This window comes from Corvus moneduloides, chromosome 7 (assembly GCF_009650955.1).
Source record: "Corvus moneduloides isolate bCorMon1 chromosome 7, bCorMon1.pri, whole genome shotgun sequence".
NCBI classification, from domain to species: Eukaryota; Metazoa; Chordata; class Aves; order Passeriformes; family Corvidae; genus Corvus; species Corvus moneduloides.
In genome coordinates, this window is record NC_045482.1 from 12,562,065 (window position 1) to 12,584,396 (window position 22,332).

General features: G+C 39.5%; 1 protein-coding gene across 1 annotated transcript in view; it reads left to right on the plus strand.

Moving 5' to 3' along the window:
- Positions 1-224: 224 nt before the first annotated feature.
- The window catches only part of FAM117B (family with sequence similarity 117 member B), a 29,337-nt gene continuing 7,229 nt past the window's right edge, over positions 225-22,332 (plus strand). Inside the window, exons 1-7 of the mRNA XM_032114473.1 lie at positions 225-974; positions 7,900-8,048; positions 12,651-12,743; positions 13,256-13,369; positions 19,125-19,268; positions 20,283-20,508; positions 21,319-21,439. Coding sequence (XP_031970364.1) covers positions 443-974; positions 7,900-8,048; positions 12,651-12,743; positions 13,256-13,369; positions 19,125-19,268; positions 20,283-20,508; positions 21,319-21,439 — 1,379 coding nt within the window. The 5' untranslated portion in view covers positions 225-442. The remainder of the gene's footprint in view (positions 975-7,899; positions 8,049-12,650; positions 12,744-13,255; positions 13,370-19,124; positions 19,269-20,282; positions 20,509-21,318; positions 21,440-22,332) is intronic.

Below are 22,332 nucleotides of genomic sequence, written 5' to 3' on the forward strand. Positions count from 1 at the left end.
TCCCGCCGGGGCTGCCCCGCCGCACGTGCCGGGGGCAGTGCGCGGCCCCGCCACCACCCGCGTGCGGCTCTTTAAGCGCTGCCTCCGCCCCGCGCCCCCCCGCACCCTCCGCGCGGGCTCGGCCACTCAGGCGCGCGCCCCACAGCCAATGGGCGCGCCGTAGCTGCGCGAGCCGAGCGGCGCCGCGCCCAATGGGAGGGCGCGGTGGGCGGGGCGCGCGGCCGGGGCACTATTGTTGATGAGGCGCACGGAGGCTGCGGGTGCAGCGGCGCGGAGGGGACGGGAGTGCGACCACGACGGGAACGGAAACCGGGACGGGGCTGCGGCGGCCGCCGCCGCCACCTGAGGCGTCGGACCTCGCGAGGAGCGGCCCGCGCCTCGTACCCTTCTGTCCCTTCCCCGCCTCAGGCCGCCTTCCGTGAGCCCCGGCTCCCGACGGACAATGTCCCACCAGCGCGTGAGGCGCGGCGGCTCCCCGACCCCCGCCACCTCCCTGACGGGGGGAGGCAGCGCGGCGGCGGCGGGCGGCGGAGCAGCGGGAGCGAGCAGCCGCCTCCAGCCCATGCGGGCCACGGTGCCCTTCCAGCTCAAGCAGCAGCAGCAGCAGCAACATGGCAGCCCCACGAGGAGCGGTGGCGGCCCGGGTGCGGGGCTCCCACGCGCGGCGCCCCCCGGCAGCGGCGGGCGCGGCGGCCCCGCCACGGCCCCGCCGGGGGGAGCGGGCAGCGGCGGCGGCGCCTCCTCGCGGGGCAGCCCCACGCGTGGCCATGGCGGGGCGCGGGGCAGCCCCCCGAGGCACCACCACCTGCCGCCGCCGCCCCCGCCGCCGCTGCCGGGCTGCGGGCCCTCGCCCTGCTCCTCGCCGGTGCCTCCGCTGCCGGAGGGCAGGGTCCGGCACCACCACCGGCGGCAGTCGCCGGAGCCGGGCAGGAGCTCCCCAGAGAGGAAGAGCCCTAGCTCCCCCGTCTGCAAAGGTGAGCGCCGGGGGGTCCGGGACAGCGGCAAAGGGCACGTCCCCGGCGGCCGGGCCAGGCGCGGGGTGCAAGGCAGGCGCCGGCGGTGCCTCCGAGCGCCTCGTGCCCTGGGGCAGAGCTAGGGACCGGGCTGTGCCCGGGCTGGTGCCCGCCCTGCCCCTTCTCTGGCCGGCGGCAGGGTTTGCCGGGTATGTGCATGGAAGGGGTCTTTGCTTTTGTTGCTGCTCTGTTGCGCCCTGGCTTTCAGAAGAGGGATAGAGAGCCAAGCGTGCCATGTGGGGGTTATGACCGCTCCCGTAGTACCGCGAGTACTGCCTCGGGTTGGCAGATGAGAGGGTTTCAGTGGGGTAGTTGTCCTTAATGTACTTGGGTACAAACTTTAGGTGAGTTTGGGGGCTGTTGTGAAGCCTTCACATCTCACCTTTCTGCACACCTCGTGCCGGATGGTGGATGTGGTTGTGATCCAAACAGTGTCCCTGAGCTTGCAATTAAAGAACTGACTAGTGCTGTAGGCATGGCACATAGCTGTAGAGCAAAAGTATTCAGTATCTCTCTTAGCAGTTGCTTTCAACAGAACCCTGCAGAAGGATGTGTGTGCTTGAGAGTGATGACATGCTTGTGCTACAGTGAAGATAGAAAATAGCGTGAGGATACCATACATTTTGTAGCAAACTGCTTTTTAACTTTTTGAAAAATTAAATAATTCTTATCGGAAATGCTGGGATTTAAGTAATATATGGCATCAGGTTGAGGACGATAGAGGCTGACATATGTAAGTCCTTTTCCTTCTTGGGATAAAAGTTTTCTCAAAAGTGCATGAATGTGGCTTTGTGTTCATGTCCTCAAATCTGGGGAAAAATGTTACTTTTAAGATACCAAAGCTTGCAGCTACTCTTTTTCATTAAATTGACTGTGGTAATCTAAACAATAAAGTTGACTAATATGCAGAAGTGTATATGTGGAAATCTAGGACTAGCCCTCCCTTTAACACTTCTGCTTCTCCTTATACTCCTCCCCCTTTCTAAAATAATGATTATATCCAGACTACCGCTTTGGGTTTTTTCTTTTTTCCTATCCTGGCTCTTGAGGAGTGATGCTGCCAAATGAGACAGTCATCACCAGTTGGTACAAGACGACTGTGTACCTCCTAGTCTGCTAGTGTAAGAGAGTACTGATAAGATTCTGAGTTAGATTTTTCACTTTGCAGTTAAGAGTAATGAGGGTTTTATTAAGGCTATATTATATTATAAGGCTTTGGATTGAGGAATGTGTGTATTCTTCATTTGAGATTCTTGTTAATCAGTAATCTGAAAGACTTTATGCACATCACAAAATCCGGTCTCCTTCCTGTGAGCTTTATAGAAATCTTGCCTAAGGTGCAATCTGCTGGCCTGGAGAATGAGGAAGAGCATGGTTAGCCTTGAGGTCCAGGTTCAAAAACTGTTTGTAAAGGCATGCGTCAGACCACTTAGGGTGGAAAAATTGCACTGTCTTTTAGTCACTGTGGAGAAGCCTGCTGAAACTATGCTGGCCTCTTCACTACTTTGCAGAATTAACATATAGAAAGAAACAAGTCATTTGATTACGGTGTTAAGGTAACTCCAGTAGCTTTTTACAAGATGTGTGAAAACAGGAGAGTGGTGTCCATTTAATTGCTTCCACATGTTCCAGTTTCTGACTAGTACTTGTATTGGCTCCAAATGCAAACTAAACTCTTTAATAGTGCTTAACATTCATCTTGTGTAGTCCAGTGCTTGACAGAGGCTGAGCTGACTTCAGGTTTTTTATCTAAATGAGTAAACAGTGTTAGCTGAGAACATGGAAGTGGAACTTTTTTTGCTAATGAGGCAACGGTTGTGCAGACACACAAGATGCTTGAGGGTATTGGTCAGAATCTGCTGCAGAATAACTTGGGGTTTTCTGTTTCTTGCTTTCAGTTAGTGATGGCTTTTGTTCATTCCGACAGCTGTAGACACATTTTCTTAGATGAAAATGAACCTTGAGGTTAGACAAATGATAGCTTTTTCTGAACTTAGATGCTGGTTGTATCTAAGTTTAAGTGTATCTAAATATAAGTTGTATCCTTCAGGCTCAGTTTCACGTTTTTCAGATTTTCTTTCCTGGGAAGCAGTTGAATAGTTGTGAACTTAGTTTTCAGGAGCCTGCTTTACGCTCGAGAACCCTAACTTTTGAATTTACAAATGTGGCTTTTATGGGTTTGGGGTGTGGTTTTTGGAGGGGTTTTTTAGCCCTTGTTTTCTGATCTGAATTGCTCAACTGAATTCTCTGTTGACTACGGGGTAGTTACAAATGGAAGATTCTGTCATACAACTTCTAATTTTCCATGCTTTTCTTGCCACTTCTCTCCCCTCCTCCTAAATATGACCAGGAAGCTAGATCTTGCTACTACCTGTTTTTCATCTTTTACTTTCCCTTTCTGCAGTCTCTAGCAGTTATTTCGCAGAATTCAGCTTCTAATTGCCTGTTAATGTGTTCTGCCCTTCCCATCACTGGTGTGGCCTCGTTTCTACACTGCAGAGTCTGTCCTGCAATCTCCAATTTTGGTTCAGTTTTCACATTTGCCTCTTTACCTGTCTGCAAACCACCCCTTAGAGGACATTGTTTTGACCTACTAGTACACTGTTGCAACATGAGATAGAGCGTACACATTTCTCTATCTTCATTGGTTTTTGCCTTGGTTTATTCACTGAGTAAAGATCTAATGGGATCTTGTTATTTGTGTTCTTATATAAAACGCATCTTAGAGGAGTTGAACTGCTCAGCTGCAAAAATGTTACAGTGTACCAGGCTGAGTAAACAAGAAGATCAAGACCAGAGCCATAGCAGTTGTTTACTTTCAGGTGCCTCGAGGTGGTGAGAGAGTTCTCTGCTGGATGCTGGACTTCCTGGTATAGTCCAGTTGACTGTATTGAACATCTAAACTCATTCTGAAAATTAAGGAGAAGTTTCTAGGGAAGGGTAATATTAAAGCCTGCTTGTGTGAATGGAAGTGATAAAAATAGTATATGAAGTCTTAGAGGTCAGGTATGAACCTTTTCTTGGAGGTAGAGAGGAAGAAATGGAACTCTATTACAGTCTCAAATTTCACCATAGAATTTATTAGTTTTAATAATTTGGTGACACAATAATAGCTGCAGACCTGTTGGCCTTAATGACCAAGGTTTTGCAGTAGTTTTGAAAGATATTACTGTAGGATAAGAGAGAAGGCTTTGTGTACCGCTACATTCCTGCACTGCTTACCTAAGCTGTTTAACAAATGGTAGGTGTAAAGAAAGCTAATTCATTTTTGCACCATCATATTGTATGTTTCTTGTGGCCAGCACTTCAGGGGAGTTTATTTGGATTAAAAATATTTTCATTTACTAGAGTTAAGTAACTTGAACATCTTGGGTTTTGTGAGGTTTGGTTTTCTAAAACACCACTAATTCAGTCATTCTTCTACAGTGGGACAATTTTGAATTACTAGTGAACAGTTCTCTTTAAATTTCTGTGAGGATGATAGCCAGGATTATCTTCCAAAGGGAGTATACACAGTTGGGTGGTGTGTCTGTGCTTAGTGCTCTGAGTCTGTTCGGTTCTTTTAATGAAACATGAAAAGTAGGTGGAGTCCCAGAGACCAGTTGTAGTTTTGGGAAAGACGGTTGTGCCAGCTGTGCATGGGAGAGATCCCACGAAGGTCCTTTCTGGGGAAAAGCCTGACCAAAGCAGAACAAAAAGGTCAACTGTATGTATGCTTTGATGGCAGAGGAGTTAGTTTGGTCTCACTCCTTCTCACTACTTTGGATAGCCCACTTGTATAAAAAAAAGCCTAAAGTAGAGTTTTGTGAGTTCAGTGGCTTCTTAGGCTTTTCTGCTGCTTATTTTCTCACAGTATGTGTTAGATGATGTTTCTTTGGTTTCTTTCATACCTTTCAGGTAGTTATTGGTAAGCATCTCTATTTGTTCAGTTTTGCTCTTCAGTCCCACTGCTATAGTGCCTGAGCTTACACTGCCTTTGGAGGTGCCTGGCTTTACTCTGCAAGAGGTGTGTGAGATACCAAGTTGCCTGTAGCAACTTCTGTTGGTCACTTGTACAGCAATGACCAATGAAGACATGGCTACTCGCTTGTTATTTCCCCGCATTATGGACTTCATTGATTTGTGTTGTGTATGTTCTCTTTATTTTTGTTCTATTATTTTGCTTTGTTTGAGACCAGATTGCAGAAAGACTTTTGTTTCTAAATAGATTTATACTAGTGGTGGATGGATAGGAGGGTTGATATTTGTCACAAATACTGGTTTAGAGAGATAATCAGGCCAATTAAAAGAGATCTAATATTTAAGAAGCGTCTATTTGATGAAACAGCTCCATTGTTTTTCATCAGCCACAGCTGTTGTAACTGTTATCTCTATGGAGGCAGATCTCTTGTTATGTAGGTCACATCAAGAAAAAATAGCAGCTGAACACTTGCTTCAAGTATTGTAGGGGAAAGTGCAATGAAAACATTGTATATGTTCCCACTGAAATGTTTTGAAACAGTAAGAAGGTTTGTATAGTAGACTTTGCCAATTTGTATAAAGGCAGGTTGTGAAGGTGGAAAAGTAAGTAAAAACAGATCCAAACATCATTCCCCATCTAAATAGAAGTAATTTGAAAACAGAATTTCTTGAATGAATTTTTAAATCAGAGGAAGAGAGAGTATTTACAGGCTTTGTGCCTTGAAATGAGCAGCTTCCCTTGAACTTAAATAGTAAACAGGCTCTTCAGTTCTCATTCTCTGTTTGTTCAGCAAAATAGTCTTTCCAGTTGTTTTTTGTTTTGGTTTTGTTTTTCTTTTTTTTTGTGGTGGAGAAGAGAGAGTAATAGATTCTGCTTTTCCAGTTCTGAAGCTGCTGCAGTGGCTTTGCAGATGATGTGGCTGACTACGTACACTTCCTGATTTATAATTTTTTTTCACATCCTTTCTGTTTCCCCTTGGTAAAAAGAGAAAAGCTTCTTGAAGAGGAAGAATGATAACTGAGAAGAAAAACAAACAGGGAGAATATGGCAGCTAATTCTAAGACAAATAATATGTTTGATTTAACTTTGGAAGCAAGCATAATTTTTAAAGAATGGCACATTGTGTTAGCATGCCACATTGTCCTATAGTACACACAAAAGGAATAGTTTTGAAATCTTCTGATACAAACAGACCCTTCAGTGTGCTGATAGTAGTAGTCAGAGAATTTCTTTGACATGGGAGTCTTAAGTGCAAACTCCAAAACATATTTGCTGTTACACCCTGAGAGCAAATCTGCTGAGAGCTCAGTAGTAAGGTTGTATCATTGTTGGTGCTTGTAGAAATAATAAACCAGATGAAGTTTCCTGACTGCTTTGTACAAGAGCGGCTGATTATAGTGCTAAGAATTTTTTCCTTGTAGTTGAATTGAAATATTTCTCATATTTTTACTGTGTACATTTCTAATAAATTCACATGAGGCTATTTAGTGTAGAACATCACTAGATTTAGGTGCTTTCCACTCCATTGAAATCTATACCTAACAAGTTGTATTAGTATTTATCACATGTATTTTTAGTAGATTGCAACAGCTTAGAAATTGAATTTTGGACTTTTGATGTCAGTGGTTTTATTTTCTGACTAGCAGTCAGACACTAACCAGGCACAATTTCCTTTGTAAATGTAAATGAGTTTATGTATAATACAAATTGCTGTGTTATTGATACTTCTAGTGCAGAATTCATCCTAAGGCACAGTGAGGGAGGACACATGACTGAGTTTTTCCCGTGGCCTTTTATAAAGGTTCCATCTAACTCCTGAATCATGCTTGCTGTGTTCTAGCTGTGTTTTTTAGGACTTTCTATTTGTTATAGTTAAGATTAATGCACAATTCTTTCAAGTATAATTGAAATTCTTTTTGTGGGGAGTAGATGAGTTGGTAGTAAGCTTAGATCGTTGTGATCTCAGGATTTGCCTTTTACATCTCAAAATGTGTAAGCATGTATGTGTATCTAAACCTCGGGTCTTTGCTGCTTATCGGTCTCTTAAATTTAACAACCACAGTTACTGTTCTGAGGAAATTTTCTTCAGTGTTTATTCTTCATAGCTTGCAGTGTAGTCTTTTACTGCCACCTTACTTAAGACATCATTGACAAATGGGACAGATACAAATTTTTATTTTTAACCATATTCTTCCTTCTCATGTTACTTCCTATGATTGTTGTAGTTAACTTTTTTTTTTGGTAAGGATTCCTCTTAGTATCTAAATTGTTCTGAAATAGGATACCAGTATAAACACCACAAATGAGGTGTTGCAGAAGATACAGCACCAGGCAAATATGAACATAGTTACCAAGTAGCATGTAAAGGGAGGAGATGTCTCAATTAGCTTGTAAAATGTAAATGATTACCTTATCAAAGTTGACTTCTGAATCTAAGGGTTAGGCCATATATCATGTACTGGGTGGTTAGAATATGCTGGTTTGTAGTGTCCCTGGAAGTAAAGTAGGTGAAGGGGTGAAGGGCTAGTAGGATGAACTGTAAACTCAGCATTAAATTGAAAAAGTTCAACACAGTTTTTCTTCATTAACCTTTTGTGTGCATAAACATAGCTATTTTTATTTCTTCTACACCTTCATCATTTAAGAATCAAATGACTGTTAGACTTTTAAAGGAGTAAATAGTGGTGTGTGAACACTAATGCAACATTTGTGGCATAAGGATATTTTAAAGAAACCATAAAAACAGATTTCAAACTTATTCAGACTGAATAGAGCCTGGAAAAGCAAACTTAATTTCCATATTAGAAGTATCTTGTTGTATACTTAACAGCATAGTTCCAATTTGGTATGATTTCTTGTAGGCTATTAAAATGGATAAGCTCTCTGTCTTGATTTCTTTGTAATCAAATGTTCTTGCTCTACCAGACAAATCAAGACCACCTTCATCAAGCCCTTCCAGTATTGTTCGCCGGACGTCTTCACTGGATACGCTTGCTGCTCCATACCTTGCTGGACAGTGGCCTCGTGATAATCATGGACAAGCTGCTCCCTGTATGAGAGACAAAGCCACACAGGTAGGACAGAGTTTTTTGTCTTTGGAGTATGTAAGGGTGAAGACAGGATTTAAATGTGAGAAGCTTTTCCTTTGAAAACATTCACTTTAGCTTTCTTGCTCACAAGTTTCTATTCACTTTCAAATTGCAGGAATCCTACCTTTGCTATTGCATGTGTGAATTATTTGCATTCTTTAAGTAAAGGCTGAGAACTGTAGTATCGTTTAGGTGTTCCACTTCCTTCTTGCCTCAGTGCATTGTACATCTGTATTCTCATTATTCTTACAGTGTGCAGTACACTAGATAGCACTGGAGTTAATTACTGTTTACTTTAAATTTATATAGAGAACTTAGTGATGTATCCTTATATGTATGTCTGTCTCCAACTCTTCATCCTCTAATTGTAAAAGCCCTGTAATGTTCACTTGGGTTTTATGCACCCAGTATAGAATTATATGCATTGAAGAACTGCCTCATTGAACTGTGAATGGTGTTGAAATTTAGCTCAACTGGAAAGTATTAAAAAAGTACATGATTTTCCAATAAACATGAACTGCTTAACAAAATTTCACAAGCTTTAAAGGTTCCGTCCTGTGCCACCTGTAAAAACGGAAACAACAAACAATTGACTGAAGCATGACGTTTGTTTTGGCATTCCCCTTTAAAGGGAGTGTTGTTACATGACATCCCTTCTGTATGCAGAAGTGGTTCAAGATGGAGTGTTTCTTAAAATATCCTAGTGTTTCATTTCTCCTTCTGTGGGTGCAGTCTGGCAGTGGCTTTCTCTAACATGCAGCGTGAAAGAAAGAGGCAAATGTATCAGATTTTAAATCCCTGTTCCTGGAACATGGTTTCAGCAAGAAGTCTCCACTAATTCCAAAGAACATAAGCAAGATGCAGTTGGAAGAGGACCTCATAGCATGTGGGGCATCCTTGTGTTTGAACCCCTGTTATGTTTGGTAACAGTAGCAAAAATGTGTCCACATAGTTTCAGTGTCTGTGGATGAGTAGGAATTGAGCAGATGAGGTGTGCAGTGTTACTGTGTGGCCTTTTGTGAGAAGAGCAGATCAGTAGAGAAGGAAGGTGTTTTGTAGGGAAATATGTCCATCTGGATAAGGTGGAATTAGGAAGTGGTGAAGAAGAAAGGACAGCTGAGGAACACGTTTTCTGTGCAGGAAAATGAATTGGAAAAATGGTTAGAAGACAGGGTGATAAAAGAAAGCACTTTGAAGTAAGAGGAGGAGGATGAAGGAAGGTATGTGATATACAAGGAATGTCTGTACATACTTAGCTATTAAAAGGCGTCATTAAAGGGCAGAACTAAACCCCTATGGGTGTCCTAACAATTTATTTTCGTATTTGATTTCTTAGGATACTTTTTTCAAAATAATTATATTTCTGTACTGCTGCCAAAGTGTTTGCTATGTTCAGTTGATCTTGTTCAGGTTAGTTTTGATATAATCTGAATAATGGTTGGGCTTTTATAATCTCGGTATTTGCCAGATACCATCCTTTTTGGCTTGCATTTTTCTTTTTCCTTTTTCTCCCAATTCTGGCACATCTAACTGCTGTGGTAGTGGGGCTTTTGTATAGAAGAGGAAATATATTTGAAAGGTTAATGGGAAGACTGTAAGTGCATTAGATATTTCTGCAGAATGAGTTCATTTAGTGGTGATCTATGGTAGTGTATTTCTGAGAGAACTAGAATGATCCGTTTGCACTTCCTAATTTAAATTTATCAAACCAGTAGAAAATGTAGGGCTATAGACATACATCTGTATGTCCAAAGCTGATGTTGATGTGACACTGATGAGATGATATTGATTTTAGTCTTCCGATGGGCCTGAGAGCAACCACTGGAGCTAGGGACAAATTTAAAATGTGACTTACAATAGTTAGCTTCCCGAGATAATACAGACTGCCCATTTGTATTGTTCAGCTTTTCTGAAAATGTCTTATTTGGATGAAGTTTCACTGATGAGATACTCTGGTTCCAGTGTGTAATTTCAGATTTCACGAAGTCTGACATGAAATGTATGTGTTCTGATTTCAAGCCTTTAGAGAACAGGACTTGAATTTATGAAGATGTAAAAGGTTTTCAAGTTGAGTAAGCAGGGTATCTTGATTCTGTGGAGTTATGGCATAGGGAGTAGAGTCGTGCAGGAAGCATACTGGGAAGAGACAGCAATTAATGGCACACTTCAGCTTGCAGGCCTTTCTAGAGATGCCCATGGGTCATAGCTGAGAACTGTGTAAGAGATCCCAGGTCATGCAGACTGTCTCTCTATCAGATTCCTCCTTCGATTGAGTATTGTGATGAAACCTGTCTATAAAACTCAACTGAATTATGTACCTGAAAAATATTTGTTGGATGATGAATAGGTGTATTATTGAGCATCCAAGGGTCTGGCTAGGATTCGTACCTGCGCATGTTGTTTAAAGTGCTCATAAAACAGGTGTTAGTAATCTTGTCTTTTTGCTTTGAATGAAACCTGTTTGTCTTACAACTTAAAATGGGACAATTACATTGTATTTTTAAAAAATTCTTAAATAATTTATTTTGACTGCAAAGCTTTTGCCTCTTAAAACTTTTTTTTTCTGAAGCGTTCTACTGTCTGTAATAAATTTAGCCTTAAACTAATTTCTTTGTAATTCTAGAAAGGGGGGAGGATGTTATGAATGGTGACAACTAAGAAGCAAGTAGTAGTACTTTAAGAACCCACTTTGCCTTTTGGTTACTTGGTCCATTTCTTGATAATAAGTACTACAAACAAAATAGGTGGAATAAGTAGAAGAAGACTTGCTAAAATAGTATTGCATTTCTGTCTTGATGTACAGGTTTCCTATAGTTTAACCTGAAAAGATTTCTAACTATTTGTTTTAAGGATGAGCCTCAAAGCAACTTTAAGGCTTGAAAATGAATCAGATATTAATTTATTAAATAATTCTTGAATCTTGAGTCAAAGTCTTGAATATAAATTAAAGGCAAAGACTAATTAGTGTTAATTATTCTCCTGTAGGCAAGTGTCATTGTTGTGCTGAGTTGGGAAGCTAGAATTAGTAGCTAAAGCTAGAGGATAGAATGATACTCCTGACTGACATTTGAGAATTGACTAGACAAAAATTGGTACTTGGGAATGGGGGTTATCAATTATTCTATTTTATGATGAAGATCAGTGAGTGCTTTTCTAGAAAAACAGATTGTAGTGGATTCTGATTTTGCTATGAAATGGGAATTTCAAAGCAACCATACTAACTTTATTATTCAGATTTGTCCTAGTTAGTGTTTGATTTAGAATGATGAAGATAAAAAGTACTGATAATGAAGGTTTTATTTATATGAAACTTGTGTCTGTAACTGAAACTGGTGGGGTTGCAACCTGTATATTTGGAGTTAAGGCTCCATATTCCCTGCAAAAAAGGGATTAATACCACAAAAGACTTGAGTTTCTGAGATGCAAGTGCAGCTGGGGTAAGAAAGGTCAGCATGTGGCTTCTGCAAGCTCTTAGTTTCACATGTAAGAACAACCACTGCTCGCTGTAGGTGTGAAGACTTAGAGGCAATCAAAGTTCTTCTCTATAGGGGAAAGTGAGGTGTCTTAAAAATGGGATTAGCTAGATCATCACTGTATGCTGAGAACTGCATGGTGGCAACAGTGAACTTCAAGGAATTTGCTGTCTGTTTCAGTGTGTGAGCTGCTTCCAGAAATGCTTTCCCTTGCTTCATTAGGTGTATTTCCTGTGACTGCACAGAGATTCCTGATAGATGTTGCTATCTGTCTTCTTAGAGCCTTTACAGTTCACTGCTTTGAAGACATTCCTGGAGCTGGCTAGGTGGGAATACAAACTACCCATAAAGCATGCAGTATTATCACAGTCTTGCCTGTGCATTTTCTTACCTGAAATACAGCGTGGCTTAATGATACTTTGCATTTCTCTGAACTCTTTCACCACTCTATGTTTGTGAGATTTTTTTATTAAACACTAATGTGTCTGTTGGTTTAGTGAAACCAGCTTAGTATTATCTGTGTTGCTTTCTGCTTGTCCTGGGGCAACTGTGAACCCGGGACCTTTGAGGCATTATTAAATTAATTCCCTACTTTGCAATGGCTCTAGTGGTGCTTATATGCCTTGCTTTCCTTTTTCTCATTCTTGAGAGCAAGAACGTGCTTTTGAAGCTGTGCTGGTGCAGGCTTTCACAGCGTTTACACCAAGCCACCCTCGCTAATGCGTCAGAAATAACAAGGTCAGCGTTTGTGCAGGAAATTAAATACACCATCTCCCCCCAGTTCAGCACTGTCACACTGGTTCTTCAGAGCTCTCTGGCAGCTTGTGCTACATGTGAATACTGCCTTATGCTCAGTCATTTGGAAGGGAAACTAGCACATTCCTATATTACAGGAGGTCTGAAAGTTGTGGGTTTGGGGTTTTTTATTTATATGGTTTCACTCCACTTTTTTGTACTTTACCTGTGAGAAAGGCTTCTAGTTGGTTACTGTTGTTCACTTTTGGTTCTGAATCTAGCATATCTTAAAAGTTCTCTTTTCTAATTTGTCTCAAAATATTCTGCCAGAAAGTAGCAATTACCTTTTTAAATTAATCCTGTAATCTTCTTCTTACAGACAGAAAGTGCCTGGGCTGAAGAATATTTAGAAAAGAAGAGAAGCTCACACAAACGTTCATCGTCATGGGGCAGCAACGAACAACTCAAGGAGGTCAGAAATGTCTTTACTTGAGATACCTTTAGATTAAATAGTTTTTTGGTGTGCACTGATACCATGATCCTTCAGGAAGGCAGGAGTATTTTGCTACTTTGCTTAATTATACAGATGGTGGGCTTGGTAAAAAATAGGAAATGGCTTTTCATTTTATATTGATTTAATATAACAATTCAGGTGTATTAATATTTTTAATCTGAATATGTGGGAAAGAAAACACTAAATGCAGGTAACATTTTTCACCAAAGAAGGAAATAATAGCAATGACCACACTACTTTCAAACTTTATGTATTTCAAGTTCTTTCACTAAACCTCCAGAGGTGTCTTCTGAGTGTCAGCTGAACTGATAGCTAACATATTAGATTTGCAAGAACAAATCTAATGCTGGCAATAATTATGAATGTTGTGGTACTAAATAATTTTAACTAAGTGATGGGATAAATGGATGAAATTACGTGTGTACCTGAATACACCTGTTGAAATCTAATGTAAATTTTTCCTTTGTTAGATTGCAAAATTGCGTCAGCAGCTGCAGAGAAGCAAACACAGCAGCAGGCATCATCGTGACAAGGAAAGACAGTCTCCTTTTCATGGGAACCATGCAGCCATTAACCACAGTCAGGTGAGGCTGTGTGCTTTTTGGCTGTGTTGGGTAGCTAAAACTACTTTTTGCTCCTTTCAAGGTTGTGATTTGTCTTAGAGGGGACTTAGAAATACCGCAGGCTGCTAAATACGGTGTAGCTATAGGTGAATTCTATGAAATAGAGCTCTTTCTTTTGACTGCTTGAGTGAATGGGGGCCCAGATCTTTTTGTTGCTTGGGTGAGCTGGCTTTGAACTCCCACTTCCAAATAATTTCAGGTAGTTAAATCCTTCCTTAAAGCAAGACTTTTAAAGTGCGTTCTGCAGGTTCCACAAAAGGATGACAGAAAAGTTTAATCTAAAACTATAGGTCATCTTCTTCATTATATGTTGCTGTAACAATTATGACTTTGCATGTAGAATATGACATGGAGCAAACTGCTGGTAAAACTGTATACTCAAATAAAAAGTAGTTCTTCTGAGCACATTTTGATGTCTTGCCAAACACTTGTCTAATACTGTGATGAGATTTAGAGAGCTTACCTGACAAAAGGCTATTCCATGAGATTATTTATTTAAGTGTTTACACACTACATGACTTCATTCAGCCTTTTTAAGATTTTTTTTTTTTCCCCTGTCATTTATTGTGCCTTGAGATTTAAAGTAATAATCCCTTCTACAAGAATTGTGATGGCTAGGCTACCACATGTTCTGTGTGCAGTTTCAGTTTTATCTCAAGGCTTCTAATGAGGTCAGGTTGACAGAGGTGTAATATTTTTAGCTCAATTGATAACAGGTGTAAAAAAATGATAGGCTTTTAGAAACACAAATCCTTCTTCAAGTGTGTTTTGGTTAAGTAACTTTAAGAAAACCAATAGAAAAGTTTGGTCATTTTTTCAGAAGGAAACTTTTTTTTCCCTCTCCCTGCTGATATCTCATGTATGTACATTTGATACACACCATTTTTCTTAACAGTTACAAAAGAACAAATCCCTCACAGTAGCCTTGGCAAGGCAATGTAGTTGAAAGAAACTAGGAAACTGTCATGTTGTGAGTTGAGAGAGTACTTCAGCTGTGAAGCTTCTCTGAAAATCTAATCATATTCCTAATTATTCCTGAAATGTCATTAATTGTTCCAATAAATATTATAATTTGATAACAGTTAATAAAAAGTTTCGTTTCTGTCATTCCATCCTTCTGGAAATAATTTAGGCCAGGTTCACTTCATAGGTGAAGTCAGGTATCTGAGTGAATGTGTTCTACTTCAGGACCGAAAGTAAGAAAATAGAATCGTGTTTTGAATTTCTGTTCTTCTTAACTCCTACTTTGTATAAAAGTCGTTAGCATCTTTTGTTTCAGACCCTAACTTCTTATCCCTGCTGTAGGACATTTAATTAGGAGTCATGACTTTTTGGGATTGATGTGCCTCTTGAATTCAGTTTTGTTGGTAGTTTGAATTGTCTGCTACTGAAAGTATTTAGGATTTTTTTTAGAATTACATTTTTTGATATAACAATTTAGGGATTACTGAAGTGTGGGTGCAGTGTACTGTGCTGCTGATTTTACTGACTGCTGGAGTCAGAACAGTCCAAAATTATGAATGAAGAAAGACAAATAAATGACTCAATCCCTTTCTAGGGGTTTTTGAGAAAGTTAATGAAAATCAACATACAAAATGTATCAAACTGTTGGTTAAAAAAAAACAAAACAAAAGACAGATCAACATACTTGATGAAGGTGTTTTATACAAATTTGTAGAACTTGAGGACATTTTCAACCAGAACCTGTACTGAGGAACTTCTGGTGTAGGCCCTTTAGTACACTGGAGAATTGCATGCATTTTAACAGGTTTGCTTGGCATTCTGCAAACCTGTGCGTTTCTGAATGCTGAGGTATTGCCACTTTAGTGTAGATGGTCTTAGTGGGTTTTAATTTCAAAAATGAACAGTGATGCTGCTATTCTGAAAAATACCTCCTCAAATTATATACATTAATTTTTTAAAATCGTGATTAGTTTATTATTTTGCTGCTGGTATGGATGTCTTTACATTCTGCCAAATTTTATAGTATGTGAATAAAATATTGTGCAATGGATAATTAGTTTTTGGGCTTGTGAAACAAGCTATAAAATATAGACTGAAGCAAAGCAGCTTTTCCAGGACTGTGTTGCAAAACAAAATGTTTTTCTTGGTTAATTTTGTGCCAGCTGTGTCAAGCTACTTGTGAAGGGAAGAAGTTAAAGAAGGATTCAAAGAGCAAGTGAAGAGTTTAGATCAATGGCATTTAGCAGCTGTTTTTTAACTCAGAGTGAAAAATCTGTAACTGTAGGCATTGAGGGCAAAGTTCCTAGATTTTCTCATTCTTTTTTTGAGAACTGCTAAACTAGAATTTCTGGCAGCAGCTCAGTTCCTTCAGGATTTGTGGAAGGAAGGGGAAGGACTGTGTGGAAACCAGAATTTAGTAATTAGAATATTTAGAAATTTTTTTTTTCACATTCCTAGTTTGAAAGAAACTTTTGTGTTTGTTGACTCTAAAGGGTCGTGTAAAGATTTCTGAGCTCAAGGAATTGGATTCCTGACAAGGTGAGAAAAAATGTTAGGAAATTGTGTCAGCAGCTCCTTCACAGAAACTGGGTAAACTGTTTAACATTTGGAAAATGGTGTACTCTTCTAGTTAAAAGAAGAAATTTCAGTGGATTTATTTCCTCTTTTCTTCCCTACTTAACCTTTACTGCAATTCTTTAATTTTACCAGAATTTTTAGTGGTTTTTGCCAACTAAGCTTCTAATGATTTATTTGTGCTTCTTTCTAATATGATTTTTGTGTGAAGAAAGAAATCCACACAATCTCTATAGAATAAGAATGTCAGTTGTTCCTGACCCTCTGCTCAGAATCAGAAAATAGTTGATGAGGACCTTGATCAAGTCCTTGCTGCTGACTACAGGTTTTTTTCAGAACAAATGAATGTTTTTCATTTCTGTGGTTTTTTTCATTATGCCAGAAGTGCTCCTTTCTGTCTCTCTTAACTGGAAGAGGAGTTTGCAGAAAGGTCATAGCCTCCTCAGGTGATCTCAGGATGCTTCTGAGAACATTTTGAATTAGTTGGATGGTACTAAATCTGTAAACAGGAGTGGAAACAATGGGGTCTTTCTATATTCTCAGTGTTGGTATAATGGAGAAACTAGGATTGTGGCCAGAACTGAAACCAGGTGGAAGAATAAATGGATTTTTTTTCCAACATAAAGTTTTTTCCTTAGTGCTCTTGGCTGTTACTATGTGGCACTATGAACCATCAAGGCCCCCGCTCCTTTCATTTTACTGGGAACCCTGTGTCCCTAACGTCTGATGAATTGATTGATACTAATATTGAGACCAGCTGCATGCAGTTTGCAGTGTTGGGAGTTTGGGTTTTTTTGGTGTCACTCTTACCACCTCACTAGGTGGAACATTTCATTTTTAGAGTAGAATTACCATGATCTGTTCAACCTAGAGGTGGCTTGATGTAAAAGCATCACAAGTCCTGCAATTCTGTTTAAAGTTTTGTTACTTGGGAAAAATTGGAAGAGCTTAGAGCATTTTTCCCGAAATGCCTGTGAACGATTTAGATTTTTCATCACCCCTATTTCCTACCTCATGAGTTTGTCATACCTGTAAGTTTCAGAACTCTTAAAACTCCCTGCCAGTGTGTTACTATGTGAACACAGTAATTGTTATCCTGTGTTTGGCACCTTGCCTCATTGTGAATGTTCCCAGGTATTCAGGGGAGTAGTCAAAGGTTGGTACCCTATTCCTGCATGTCAGGGCCCAGCTCCATGCAGACCTCAGTGAAGGCAGTATTTCTAATAAAAAGTTTATTGTTTTGGGGCTGACTGCTTACCCATGTCACCGTACCTCCTTCCTTTTCCACTGTCTGGCACTTTGGGCTAAGAAATCATCCTCAGTCATGCACAGAATATTATTTTTCTTGGAAGTGAAAAATGCTGCACTGAACTATATTGAAGTCTACTGAATCTACTTTGAGCTCTTAAAATAGTAGCATGTACCTAAGAATTTTTGTGGTAGGGAATCACATTTAAAAGGTGAAGAAAGGTGAAGAATTCCCACATTTTGCTAAATGGTTGCTGAAATCTTAAAGCGTACATGTGTTCCTCTTTTTAACAAGTTCAGTTTGTCCTAAGAATGTGTATATTGAAAAACTGGGTGCACAAACAGTCGTTAGTGCCTGAACTTGTGCTGATATACCTGTATTATGATTGAATATTAAACCTGTATTAGTTTACTGGATTGTTGATCCAAGGCCTTGCTTGGAACAGAATTAGCAGTGTTGCCTTCTCAGACATTTTTGTGCTCTTCTTCAGTGTTTTTTTTTCATCTTCAGGCAAGACTTTTAAAACTCTTTACAAGTTTGGCCATTATGAGAATGTTATTTTTTGTTGACAGAAACAGAGTGACAAGCATTCTCTGAACAGAAGCTTTTGTAGTTCTTGTGCAAGTCCTTTTTGCGTTGGTTTTTTTGGGTTTTTTTTATGGCTAACCTAATGTTTCAGGAAAGCAGAACCAATGTAATTCATTAATTTTGCCGCTGTAGAGATTTGTGATTGTGACAAGAAGTCTCCATTATGATCTGTGCTTAAAATGTCTTGTTTACATGAATTTTTCTGAGGTAGTTTTTTTGCCAGACAAGCTTTGTGTGGTTTTTGAGAATGTACACAGGAAATTAAAATGCTTTGGTGTCTATGTAGTCTTGTTACTTAAAGGAAAAATTGAAATATAATCCCCTGACAAAAATTCCCTTTGAAGACCAGATAATGCTGATCCTTTGGTTAGTAGAGGAGTTGCTCTCAATCATGGCACGCTAGGCCGTAGAGTCCAGGAATTTTACGTAGGAATTCTACTGTGACTTAAGTGTGTTGTGCCGTTCTTTGAGATGAACTGAATGTTTGCAGGAAATATTACATTACCTGTAGTACAGCACTGCTTAATGAGGTCAGAATCTCCTAATATTCTGGTAGTGAGATTTTTTTAACAGGAGGGCAGATGCTAATGGAGAGACTGGGAAATCTCAAGAAGTTGTAGTGTGCCAAAGGCAGCTTTGGGAAACTTCAGTAATGTGTTTTCTGAAAATGAAGTTTTTGTGCATATTTTGAAACACTGGATTTTTAAAATGTTAATATTCATTCTGAAGCAACTAAGTATTGACATTTGGGTTTGGGATTTTATTCTTTTTGTGGAAATCTCCCTAAGTTGTTTTGTCAACCTTTTATTCTGGCTTAATGCCAGTTAATATGTTGGTCTTAATTTCTAATATAGTGCCATCTTGCATTTGTGAAATAATTGTCCTTCTGCATGTGTCATGTTATTGCAGGTGGCCACAGACTTCCATTAAAATACAATTTTAATGAGGTTACAAATGGTAAATCCGACAAAGAGTGATGTGACATTGTGGTATAGCTCACTTTAGGAGAAATGTGAATGTATTTTAAAGGCTTCAAAATTACTTACATTTAAATGTTTACTGTTAAATTTTTAGTTGTAAAGCTATGTCGAGCTAGAGGCAGACTGTATCAAGGGAGATTTTGAGGCTAGCTTTTCCTGCTAGAAATTGGATTTGAAACAAAATTCAGGATGTCTGTCTTCAGTTAAAGCATCCATTTGAACACAATCACTATAGTTTCATGTAAATCCTTGATACTGAGGTGTAGATGTGTTCTGTTTCAAGGGTCACTTTTGGGTAGAAATAGTAACTTTGTTTTGTAAATAAATCTACATTGCTTTCTCATTGTCTCTGGTTCTTTAGGCTCCGATCCCAAAGAGTGCTCTTGTTCCTGTGATACCTATTACCAAATCAACGGGATCACGATTCCGAAACAGTGTAGAAGGATTGAATCAGGAGATTGAGATAATAATTAAAGAGACAGGAGACAAAGAGGAACAACTTGTTGTATGTATCTGCCACCATGATTGCTCTATATAATTATTTTGGTTTTGCTTTGAGATTAAGTCATAAACTTTATTTTGCAGTGTTTCTGAATTAAATTTGTCTGGCATTAATTTTATTTATATTTGCATTTATTATTTTCTTTAATAAGGTTAGTTGAAAAGTCTCTTGCAAAGCAAAAGGAAGGAAAGAGTTAAAGCTTGAATCTGAACCTTTTCTTCTAAATAAGAAATCTCAGTAAAACGGAAAAAAGAAAAAGGTCTGTTTTGAGAGTTTTTGTAGTAACTCTTATTTGCCTGCGCTGAACTGTCCCCATCCTAGATGAACCATAATTTGCCCATTTTTAATGTTCATTTTATTTTAATGGTTTTTAGAGGTGAATTTAGTAATAAGGTACCAGAAATACAAGCTGTGAAGATGAGTAAGGAACCAGAATGTCTTTGATATGAAGACAAGCTGAGAGAGATGGGAGTGTTCAGCCTTGAGGAGAGACAGGTCTGGGGGATCTTATCAATGTGTATAAATATCTCATGCGCAGAAATGGAGGGAGCTGGTCTCTTCTCAGTAGTGCCCAGTGATGGGGCAAGGGGCAGTGGGCAAAAATTTAAACATGTTAGTTTTTGGGGTTTTTTTTTTGATGTGTGAGGGTGTGCAAAACCGGAGCAAGTTGTCCAGAGAAGTTGTGGAATCATTGTCTGTGGAGGTATTAAAAACTTGACTGGACAGAGTCCTGGACACACTGTTCTACCTGACTCTGCTTGAGCAGAAGTGTTGAACTTGATAATCTCAAGAGGTTCCTTCCAGCCTCAGCAATTCTGTGATGATGTGAAATCTTAAAAACTGTTGTCCTTAGTTTCTGAAACTGACATTTTATTTTCTTTTGGAGTTGTATGTAATGAATAAAATTTTCTACCTCAAATGGTTTTATGAAACCCAAAAAGATCCTCACCACTACTGGATTTAAAGAAATTGCTACCCAGACAAGAGCAGCTGTCTGATGCCTTTAATTTTTAACAGCCTCAAGATATTCCAGATGGGCACCGTGCCCCGCCTCCATTGGTGCAGCGCAGCAGCAGCACTCGCAGCATTGATACCCAAACGCCCGGTGGAGCAGACAAGGGCAGTAACAACAGCAGCCGCTCCCAGTCAGTATCTCCAACCTCATTTCTTACCATCTGTAATGAAGGCAGCGAAGAAAGTCCATGTTCTGCAGATGATCTGCTTGGTGATTCCAGAGATAAAGGTACTGTGTCACTTTAAAATTTAACACTGCTGAACTTGTGTGATGTTCATAACCACGTAGGTAAAAAAGAGGGTTTGTTCCCTGCATCCATGGAGAAACAGTAGAATGTGGGGTTTTTGGTACATGATCTGTTTTTTTTCAAATTGCTCCAAGTACTGTGTGTGCACATATTAATTAAAGCTGGATAGATGTGACTGAGGAATGTGCTTCCCAAAAAGCTTTTGTTTTTAAATAATAGATTCTTAAAGTATTTTAAGCAGGTTGAGGAAGCAAGAATCTACAGTATCAGGTGAAACTGTTGCTTGTGTTGGGTATCTTTTATGATCTTGGACAAAATGGGCAACCTTACAGCATTTCATGCACACACCCATAAAAGTTTAGGTGTTGGGTTTATTTAATTATTCTTTTTTTAGCTGAAATATTTTGAAAGATCTTAAGAGAATTTTATAATTCAACATAAAGCTGTTCTGGTTTTTTAAGAAATATGGCTTCTGCCCATTTTGTTTGGGTAGATGGTGACAGCACAGAACCATAGATTTAGGTCTGCAGTTACAAATTGAAAATGTCCAGGAATGATGAGAGATTGCAGAGGAGCCTGAACATTTTATAAGGAAGAAATAGAAAGAAATAAAGGAATTGAGATAAGAGAGCTTATTTGCAAATGAAGGCTGGAAAGCATATGAAAATGTTTTTTAATTTTGTAACATTGGTGTAATGAAGTGGATTTATATTCGGGGAGCATTTAAAGGTAGCTCTTGTGGTTTTTTATAGTGTGACACATTTAAGTAATGAGAAACTCTGTTCCTGCAGAAAATGGGAATAATTCTCCCTTGCCAAAATACGCTACCTCGCCAAAACCCAACAACAGCTACATGTTCAAGCGTGAACCTCCTGAGGGCTGTGAAAAGGTGAAAGTCTTTGAGGAAAACTTGTAAGTTGATCTTTGCTACATAAGAAATAACATCTAACAATCAGATTAATTATTGCTTTATTGATTTTGTGTCAGATAGAAGTTATTAGTCCAGGTGCTAAAGCCATGCTAACAGTCTGATCTCTGTTTTTTGGTGACTATATACTGGCATATGTGTATGTATTTTACTGCTGGAATTTTGTGTTAAAATCTTAAGAGGTGTTTTTTAAAAAACAGCATAATTTGAGAGGACTGTCTCTTACCTGGCAGACAGTGGGCGAGGAGCTCAAATAATCTGATAGGGAGAGATCTATCAAATAATAGCCTGTAGTGCAGCTGCATCAGCTAATGTACATCACAGCTTGATAGGCACATCCAGTAATCTAGACTCTGACGACCATATTCTTTTCAGCTAAATCAATGTAGTTATGATACTTCTAGTGACAGAGGAGTAATTTGACCCTGAGTATTTGATGCTTTGATTATTCTGAAAAGGCCAACTTTTGTCATTTGGGAATATTCTGGGAGGTTATGTTTTTTTATTATTATCAGGAGTTTTTATACCCTTATGTGACTTGTATGCAAGAATCTTAACCTGCAGTTAAAAATTCCATCTTGTCACACAAGGAGTGTCAATTGGTTACAATTCTCTTATGCCTATACTATCTCAAGAATGCCATCTAGTATAAATGTTAGTTTAAAAAAAAATAGCTTGGTTGACCTATGCAAATGAATTTTGAGAGGTCTCTACAGCCTCTCCCATAGCAATGTGGGAAGGGTTACAGTAACTTAAGTTACCTGTCTCTATTTTAGCTGTGTGCACTATGTTGCCAATAGATTGGATAGTATTCACTTGCTGCAGGAACATATTCTATTGCAGTTTGACTTGCATTTGCATTTCTTTTCGGAAGTCC